The 10,335-nt window shown below is 37.1% G+C and overlaps 1 protein-coding gene across 1 annotated transcript; it reads right to left on the bottom strand.

The window, feature by feature from the left end:
* Positions 1 to 245: 245 nt before the first annotated feature.
* On the bottom strand, positions 246 to 3,526 carry LOC110930152 (gamma-glutamylcyclotransferase 2-1). Its single transcript, XM_022173387.2, has 9 exons — positions 3,229 to 3,526; positions 2,345 to 2,480; positions 2,185 to 2,261; positions 1,952 to 2,008; positions 1,803 to 1,859; positions 1,668 to 1,708; positions 1,505 to 1,576; positions 1,336 to 1,415; positions 246 to 666 (listed from the first exon to the last, which is right to left on the bottom strand). Exons 2-9 carry the CDS (start codon positions 2,451 to 2,453, stop codon positions 482 to 484), a joined length of 678 nt encoding a protein of 225 aa, XP_022029079.1. The 5' UTR covers positions 2,454 to 2,480; positions 3,229 to 3,526; the 3' UTR covers positions 246 to 481.
* Between the last annotated feature and the right edge of the window lie 6,809 nt (positions 3,527 to 10,335).

A 10,335-nucleotide genomic window follows, 5' to 3' on the forward strand; every position in this document is an offset into this window, starting at 1 on the left:
AAAAAAATCTTAGAGGTCGGCGCTCAAAAATCTTAAGGATCGGTCGAAAAACCATGATAGACTATTATATATAGAAAACAAAAAAAATTGTAGAGTCGGTTGGGCCCACACTATATATAGTAGATGTCCATGCCAGCAAGTACCTTCTACAGTCATGAGTCACCATGGCCCATGAACACTTGGAGCCTATAGTGCTTATGTAACAATAAGGTGGTCCATGGACCATGGTTCTCCCAACAGTTCCATAACAGGCAACATTTAAGCAATTATAACTTACAAACATGTAACTGTAAATATGATATGATCATTCAATTCTATTGCCTACAATAACAAGAAAGTACTCAAGACTAACATAAGTAATGAGCCCAGTTTAAAGGCTCAGTTAATAAAACTAAAAACCCGAGGTAATTAAGCTCGGCGTGTGGTTATTGCCAGATATTACAATATGGTTAAGTAAACCAAGTTATTGCTCGACGCGATCTTATGTGTCCATGGCAATTGCTTCAGGAAGGTGAAGCAGTTTACGAGGCGACATGGGGGATTTGGGCTTGAGAGAAGGCCCGGTTAATCTGTTGGTGCTGGTCTCTTTCCGAACTCCCAGGCCCAAGAGCCCGAGTACTTTTCTGACTTCATTTGCCAACTCTATGACCATGTCATCTTCATGACCTGTTTAAGATAAGAAAGTTTTAATTTCCCAAGAAATAACAAGTTTGTATTAACTAAAAGAACCCGTTAGAAAACTCATGGACCCATCGATACCCTGCTAACCACCAACTAATGGGACTATGTAGTAAACCACAACTTACGATGGGCAAGTGGCCTACAATGGAAATCAATACTTTTTTTCTCAAGTGGTCAAATAGACCGTTTGAGTTTTTGTGACCACGCAATGGTTTGTTTCGCCGATAAGATGCCAAAAAGAGACGTTCCAATTTTCTTAGGACGTCTCAGAACTAAAATTTTAGGGGGGCCAAAAGGATGCCGGTAGGTCGACAAAAAGATTAATATGCTTGAAGGGACCGGCATGATAAATGAAAGATGGTAAAGGAATCTTTTCTTGTTTTGTCAAAGATGCCCATCAAGAATGATAAACAAGAATCTCGTGGGGGCAAACGCAATAGATAACAATGGACATTGGACAATCAAGTAATATTAGATGGGATATGTGCCCAAATAATCATGGAAATCGACGCATTTTTCGCGGGACAAGGGTAAGTTGATAACAAATATATGACATCGACATTACGGGGATGGATGCAACTTGTGGACAAGAGAGCATCTAAAAAGTTGAAAATAGTTGAAATGACGATAGTGGAAATGTAGGTAAACACGCACCAATATCAAACATCGCTTTCTCCAACAAGAAAATATAGTCTCTGTTGTTTCCACATGGGCCAAAAGCAGTAGCTATTTGTCTGAGAAAATGTAAAGTAATTAAAAACGCGCCAATCACTGGTTTAAAAAGGGATTAAAACTACAGATGACAAGTATGTTAGTATGTTACCTTGCCATATCCTCCAATGGTGCAGGCCCGAGGTAGTACTTGTTTGATTCCTTGTCTGCTGTAGATGTGAAACTGTAACAAGTGAAACATATTGTTATTTAAACATTTTAATTACTATTTGCATAAAGAAGGAAAGCTGTATATAATATCATATAACGCTTACACTATAACTCCTGATAAAGTAGGCTCGTCGATCTCCCCTTCCTAAATCAAGAGTTAATAAAAAAAATGTCAGCTTTTAGTCATGTGATTGAAGTTGATGACAAAATGCACATATGGAACTTGAAAGTATTTTAACCTTGAAAAAGTCGACAGTGGTCTTCTGATCGTACTCGCATTCTCTGTTCTCTAAATACTGAGATAAATTTAAAGAACATATATGTAAGTCTTCCATAAACATGAATACATATATAGACAACATTTTATTTAGCTTCTATAATGGCATACCTTCATAGCCAATCTTTCCTTCTCTTCACCTCCTCTAACACAATACACAGCTCCCCACTGAAAAAAAAACAGCAAATTTCAAGTTAAAAATTAGAAGTTGGAAATGATAAAAGAGCCTCAACAACCTTCACTTATTAATTATAATTACATTTGTGTGATCAATCAGAAAAACAGATTGAATCTTTTTTTCAAATCAGCTTAAAAGGGCTGGAACTGAAATTGGCGTTACTTACACAGATGGATCCTTCCTTGTATTCGAGTGTGCACGTCCTTGCAGGGTGCTCGGGCGTACCTCTGTGATCGATACATGCTGTGACATAATATTATGACCATTAAAACCAGATAGAGATAAATGCATAAAAAAGGGAAACAATTGTTTGCACAAATCTTTACCAAGATCAAACACACGGCGGTAATTCTTGATGTACCCTATGATTTTCTCATCATACTCAAACCCAGGGTTCCATACCAATGAGCCATATCCAAACACCCAGAAAACCATGATTTGCAACTCTTCACAAACTACAAGCTGTTGACAGTTAAAAAGTTAGGCAACTATGAATCATAAAGTTGTACAGCTGTATAACTCACCCCTAAACTTCTCAAATGCACCCATCAAGAAATAACATTGTACTTTATCAGCAACACATAAATCAGCAAAACAAAAGAAGTAGTTTTGGCCATTTTAGGCACCAAAGGCTACCCACTTTAACTAAACATACCACTTTATATCCTCATGTTTCATACCAACAAGATTAAAATAGAATATCATTAAATTAATTAACTTTTTCATCAAAAGTTAGCCTTTGACTTTTTATGTCAAAACATATTAGTTTCCAGTAATACAAAACTGATACATATTTTGCTACCATTTATACAAATTAATAACATAACTTTCATTTCAATAATTTCATTTCTACACCATTACAGATTAACAGTAATAAAAATAGCAGAGTATTAATCCCCTTAGGGTTTATCAAAAAACCAGCCCCAATCATGAATCATTTCTACTTTTACTATAGTTTACTAATTAAATCCCCTTATGTTCATATTTTTCCCTAAAACAAACAAAAAATAATAATAATATTATTATCATATACAATCCAAAATAGCTGAAATACCAACAAGATCTAACAAATCAACAGTTTTTTGTCATCATCCAAGCAAATACATAAACATATAACACATAATCGTTACTAATGTTACTCCATAACATACACAACCACGAATTGGAATGAAAGCATAATAAGAACACAATTGATTGATGAATTGCTTACGTAAATCGGCGAGCAAAGTGTAATGTGCGCCGCTTAAACAATAAGATCGATCGATTGATTGATCGATGAGTTGAAGAAGAAGAAGAAGCTAGGGTTAGGGTTTTGAGGGATTATACTCTCCGTTCCGGCGACGATAAAACCGGTTATTATTATTATCTATCTACGAGTTTACGCCGGATGCGATTAGAAATGTAAAGAAAGAGGGCTATTTATAGATGTGTTTACCATGTATATGTATGTATGGATGGATGTATGTGTTGAAGAAACATGCATGAGTCATGACATGATTCTTTACCATAAAAGGTGGTGGTTAATGGTCATGTCAATTTATTTATTGATTTTTTTTATTTTTTCATTTCTTTCATTTTTTATTTATTTTTCCCTTTTTTTTTCCTTTTTTAAGCGAGGGTGAGAGATATCGTTAGCGAAATTAAATCGATAGGGTATTTATGACTGAAGAATATAATCGAAACTAGGTTCGTGTTCTGGACTGATTGATGTAATTTTGTAATTACGTAGTGTTTCTTGTGTGGACACCACGTTTTGTGGATTGTGGTTCTAATGAAGTTTAGGTTTTAAAAAAAACATAAAAGGTGGTGGTTATGTCAATTTATTTATTTTAATGGTGACCTTTTGTGTTTTGATTACACATTCTCTAAATTGAAGAGTCTTGTTGTTCATTCCAACTAGACTATATTGTCTTTAATCGGACCGACATTGGCTTCCAGAGTTTGGTTTGCATGTTCTCCTGAGAAACCATACAGCTGACTGCCATTTGACACTCATGTAAATTTATTTATTAAGTTTTTTTCATTTCTTTCATTTTTTTATTTTTTTTCTTTTTAATGATATTTTTTAAAGGATAAAACTTTTCTGGATTATTATTGAATTAAGTTTTATAATTTTAAAAACTATATTATTACACTTAATATAAAGAAATTAAAACAAAAATATGTCAGATATCAAAAACGCAAAAATAGTTGAGTTTAAGATAATATTCGCTGATGGCATTTGGTCTAGGGATACAAGGTTTTTTTTCTATTAAAGTGGTGCGGGTTTTAGTATTAGAGAGTGGATAATAGGTGGATTTTGGTAGTAGAGTTTAGAGGATGTGTGTTCATTGTAAAAAGATCCAAATAGTAAACACCAATAAAAATTGTTAAAGAAAGATCATCTTCAAATAGTAAACGCCAATAAATATGAAATATAGTATCTAATATTCCTTTTTTATGTGTTGGTTACTTTTCCAAAAGTGGAGTGGCATCGATCATTGAACGTTTTTCGAAGAGTGACGGTGACGCTAATAAAAGAAAATTACCATATACTTGTGTTAGGTGTTTAATTGTTAAATGTCATATTTTATAATTTGTTTTTGTTTGAGTTAAATGCTTGGTTGGTCCCTGTGGTTTACAAAAATTGCAGACTTGGTCCCAGTGGTTTACTAATTACATGCGTGGTCCCAGTGGTTTTCAAAAATGCACTCGGTTGGCCCCCAGCCCTAACATCAGTTAAATTTCTCAGTTAACTATGTGTGAAATGACTACATTACCCTTGAACAATTAAAAACCTAAAAATAAGAATTAAAAAAATTAAAAAAAACAGTATATAAACCCATCATCATCTTCATCACCAGGTCATCTCCATCATCTTCATCACCAAGTCATCTTCATCACCATCATCTTCATCACTATCATCATCTTCATCACAAACCCACACCCCATCTCTGTCTCTCGTTCTTTTCCGGCGACGGAGATCAGAAGCGAAGATAAAGGAGAGAGACGACAAGAGAGAGAAGAGATCGGAGAAGATGGTGGAACGGAGGTAGCGCCGTCACTCACGGCGGCGGCGGTGGAGGCACAGGCGGTGGTTTAACCCAGATCTAGGGTTTGGATGCACAAATCGTTGGTGGTTTAACCCAGATCAGGTGCGTTTTATCAATCACTCCAATTCCCAGATCAGGTGCGTTTTACATCGATTATTGTACCGCAAGCGAGTTTTTGGGGCATTTGTCGGGAATTATTGTTGGGTATTCGATCTCGTGGGGGTTGATTCATGGGATGAATGATTATTGGGCGGTTTGTATGGTGGGGTGGATTGTGGTTGTGTTTGTTGTTAGTTTGAAGCAGTTGGTTTGTATGGTGGGGTGGATTGTGGTTGTGTTTGTTTGTTGTTGTATGGTGGGTAGATTGTGGTTGTGTATGGAGGTGGTGGTGGTGGGTTGATGAAGATGATGATGGTGATGAATGGTTGTTGGGTTTTGATGATGGTTGTTGATGATGGTGGTGGCAACGATAGATGCGTTGACGGCGGAGAAAGATGATGGTGGTGGTGGTTTAGATGGTGACTGTGGTTGTTCAGAGATGGTAGCTGTTGGTGGCTGCAGGCTGGTTTGGTCAGAGATGGTTCAGATGGTGACTATGGTGGTTTAGAGGTTGAAGAAGATGATTGGGCTTCCAGGGGTAATGTCGTCATTTCATACATAGTTAACTGAGAAATTTAACTGATGTTAGGGCTGGGGACCAACCGAGTGCATTTTTGAAAACCACTGGAACCACGCGTGTAATTAGTACCAAGTCTGCAATTTTTATAAACCACAGGGACCAACCAAGCATTTAACTCTTTTTGTTTTGTACCAGTTATATGATACCCAACATGCACCACTATGCATGCATGATGTGAAAGAAAGCGTGTTATCCATACATTGGGGAGATTCATTGAACCTGGACACTCATGCGTTTAAGTCTTTTTTGAACCGCGAATCTTTCACTGATTACGTTTGATTTGTAAACAGGAATACTGCTATAGGGTCAAAAAGGAGTATCTTATCTTAAAAAGAGTATATAATAATAAACTTGTTTTAAAAAATATATATGTATCTATATACTTCCCGGAAGGCTGGAACTCCTCTACCCTTTAAACTATATTCAAGTCAGTCTACGACTCTACGTGATACACGTTGTTGTATGCCTTTTAAAGGTAAACGAATGTAGTATGTTCTCTATAGTTTTCCATCGATCTCCTTACAATTTGTATCGTTTTTGTAGTTAACCACCCTGATATGTGATCAAATTGGTTTACCGTAACCTGGGTTACTTTTCTGATTCTAGTCCTAGATACCCTTTCTCTTATTTTCATAGTATGGCCAATCAACTATAAATAAATTATTGTTACCCAAAAAATATTGTGGAAAATTAAAAACCTAGATACCAACGATATGGTACATTTTCTATACCCTAGATTCATTGAACCTAGACAACGTGTTTGTTTCCTTTTTTTAGAACCGCAAAGAGCAGTATACTAGAAAATATATAGGACAGAGGAAGCTGGAAGCCTCAATAAAACAAACAATTAATAACATCTCTAAGGGGAGCGGGGTGGTCACTAGTGACCATTTTTCCATCACTCACAATATCCAATCATGTTCCGCCATGTCAGCAACCATTTTTCGATCACGCACAACCTTTTTTAGTGGGGGTGGTCATCACTCACCACCACACCCAAAATTTCCCCCCAACCAACAATTACACTCACAAAACAAAACCATCACGCGTTGAAAATATCACGAAAATTGAATCCGTGGAAAATATAACGCGTTAACATTTGTTGTAGGGGTGGGGATTGTTCATGTATAACGCGTTGTAGGTTACTTCCGTGATAAAATAACGCATGGCCCCGTGTGGCCTAATATCAAAATCATACCATCTATGTGAATTGATAACATAAAATCTGGATCTGTTTTTTTATCCATAAAAACAAGTCTTTTCTATGCTCTTTACTGTTCTCCATACGGGAATCGTCAAATTGAATAGTTTTTTAACTCCTCATCGTTTATAGCAAGCCATAACCGCAACACGCGACCATGAAAACAACATCGATCACTTGTTTCCAAGGCTTGGAACCAGTGGCGCAGGTTAGAAGGGGCCAGGGGCGCCCGACTCCCCGAACTTTTTGCTCAGTAGTGTTATGTATGTAGCTTTCGCATAGAAATTTTTGGGTATATATGTTTTCGACCCCCTGCCGGAAATCTCAAGCTTCGCCACTGCTTGGAACCTGCATCTACTGACTCGATTGTAAAGCTTGGACGGTATGGACCGTCTCCAGCTTCGTCGAGGAACGGCGACGGCCGTCGCACCGTGCCGCCCCCCTCACGTCGCGTCGAGTCCGTCGAGTTTCAGACGTTGCCGACGATCCAGATTGGTGGGCCCCCATTGATTTCTGTTTGTAATTCAACAGAAACCCTCGGTCAGTTAATCGAATTTCAATCAATCGGTACTGCCTTTCATTCAATCTGTAACTTTTCTTAATTTTCTTCTGCTATAAATTTTCTGAAGGTGTTTGTATTATTGTATTTTTGAAAATTTTAATTGGAGATAGTAATTCAAATCCATTGGTAGCGTGTTAGATCTGGATTGTGGTTGATTCAAGCATAGTTATGAACTGATTTGTTGTATTTTGTTGATTCGGTAGTTGATGTTCATCAATTCTGTTACGTGTGTGATTTATTGAGCCGTAATTGTTCTTAATTTGCTTATACGATTAAAATTTTGGAGGCGTTCTGCTGTATTTGGGTATCTGTTAGTGTTTTTCTGATATTTTGATCGGTGATAGTAATTCTATTCTATTATAGTACTGTTAGATCTCAATTTTGGTTAATTCTACATCTGATCGATGATATGAAGAACGATTCTCTCGAGTATTGATTGTCATCGCTTTATTTGTATTCTTCTTGTTTTGCCTGCCAATTACGTCGAATAGGTACTCGGTTCATATTTTATGTCTCAATTAAGTGTATTACTCTTCAGTTTTGAAGTTACTTTGGTTGTGTTTTCTTCGGTTTCGAAGTTACTGTGGTTGTGTTTTATTAACAATTATAAAGTTCAAAAGTTCTTCACCTGATTATTAACAATTTGCTGATGCCCTAGACTTTGAATCAGACCTGTGGCCAATTTATTGTCTTATATTATCAACATAAGACACTTATTACCGGTACTGTAGGGCTATGATGACCAAATTTGGTTTGAAGTAAATTCGAGTTAGAAAGTGGGATTTCGCAAATTGGCATGGCAGAATTGATGGATGGCAGGTGTGAGATCTGAGATGTATCTTAAGTTCTCCACTTGCAACCTCCTTTGCAGCCATGGCAGTCTAACCCCCTTCCTCTCATGGTAAAACTGGTCTGAGCCTCAGTTGTTTCAAATAAGATTGTCATTACATTTGCTTTTAGCTTAGAATCTGTATGTTTTTGTAGTGGCCGCGGGATATATGGTGGCCACTTCAAGCCGTCTTTATTGCATATTCACATCTGCTCGGAACTCGCTAAGAACCGTATGAGTCCGTGTTCAATTTCTTCCATTTTTTTACTTCAATTTTACTTTAGATTTGTTTGAGATGTGTCTTTTACTTCAGATGATCAGATTTTGTTAGTCTGCTCAAATCAATGAATCAGTGAATAACTTGCCGTGATACCAGTTCTGATGTAATATATCTGGAATGGTGGCCTTATGCCATTGGGTAAACCCAGGTAATCGGGCTTTTGTTAGTCCTTCAAACAAAAAACCTGATACATACTTGGGTGATCTTTCTGATACACAGGCAGCCTTGATGAAAAAGGTTGGATACTTGGCTGGATGTTTTATTGGATTGTGATGCCTGTTGAACCATGATGGTTATATTGTGAACTTTTACTGGTTTCTATCAATCTTATGTTTATCATTTTGCAGACAATGAGGTTTGTAAGATCCTTACCGGTAGGACCCATTATTGCTAATGCTTTGGTATGAACATGCCCCTGTTGCTACTTGTTGCTCTCATTGGGGCCACAGTTGGAGGTGAAATTTACTTACTTTGCACACATGATACAATTCTGACTTTGTTTGCCTACATAATGGATTGATTGATTTGGGTTATATTTAACTTATAATTTTAAAACATTTAACTATTTAAACGGGTCGGAAGTCATGTGAAGTGCTTTGAATTATTACTATATGTTAAAAACAAAATTACTATATGTTAAAAACAAAAGGAGAAAAATGCCCGGATAGTCCCTGTGGTTTCACCTTTTTTCACCTATAGTCCCCAACTTTCTAAAACTACCTCAATAGTCCCCAACTTTTCATTTTTTGTTCCCGGATAGTCCCTGAGTCTAACTTCAGTTAGTTTTTTCAGTTAAGAGGGTGTGAAATGACAAAAATACCCTTTCCTTAAAAAGGGTAAACCACAGGGACTAACCGTGCATATAATAAAGAAAAAAAATAATAATCTAATTATAATAAGTCAAAGTGGGCCCCACAACCTACCCCACCCTCACCCCCACCCTACCTCTATCATCTTCTTCATTCACCCACCTGCAAATCCAACATCAATTTATTTTTATTTAAACCTACACAATGCAACTTCACCATAAATAACAACCATATAAAGAGAACTGTATGCGATCATTTTACTGAAACACTCACCAAACAAAGCATTCGAAAGGCTGTTGTTCTCTAGGTACTCGTATACGAGCATCAGTTGATCTCTTTCGATGCAACATCCATGAAGCTTCACAAGATTTGGATGTTGTAAACAAGATATCACACAAACTTCGTTTAAAAATTCACAGTACCCTTGTCTTTACTCCGATGAAAGTTGCTTCACTGTGACAACCGTTCCGTCACTCAACATACCCTGCAATGAATATCACACAATTTCACAATCCATATATGCAATTTGAACAACAGAAGGTTTAAGATATGTATTGGCATTGCTAGAGGGTTAGCTTTTCTTCATTTAGAAGACTCTGGAATCACGAGGAATTGCTGTTGACCAGAGGTTTGGAAGTGATTTGACCAGAGGTTTGTTTGTTTGCTTTCTGCTGCTACTAGCGCTACCGCCCCTTCTCCTCTTCAAGATTTCATTCTCACCAAGTGTCATTCCCTGATTGTTTTATGTGTTTGTTGTGTGTTTCCAATTGACAATTTGATTTTGATTCAGGCGACGGTGAGGATTGGGATTGGCGGTGATGGTTGGGAATGGTGGTGATTTGCAGGTGGGTGAAAGAAGAAGATGATAGAGGTAGGGTGGGGGTGAGGGTGGGGTAGGTTGTGGGGCCCACTTTGACTTATTATA

The sequence above is a fragment of the Helianthus annuus genome, chromosome 3 (genome assembly GCF_002127325.2).
Source record: "Helianthus annuus cultivar XRQ/B chromosome 3, HanXRQr2.0-SUNRISE, whole genome shotgun sequence".
Lineage (NCBI taxonomy): Eukaryota > Viridiplantae > Streptophyta > Magnoliopsida > Asterales > Asteraceae > Helianthus > Helianthus annuus.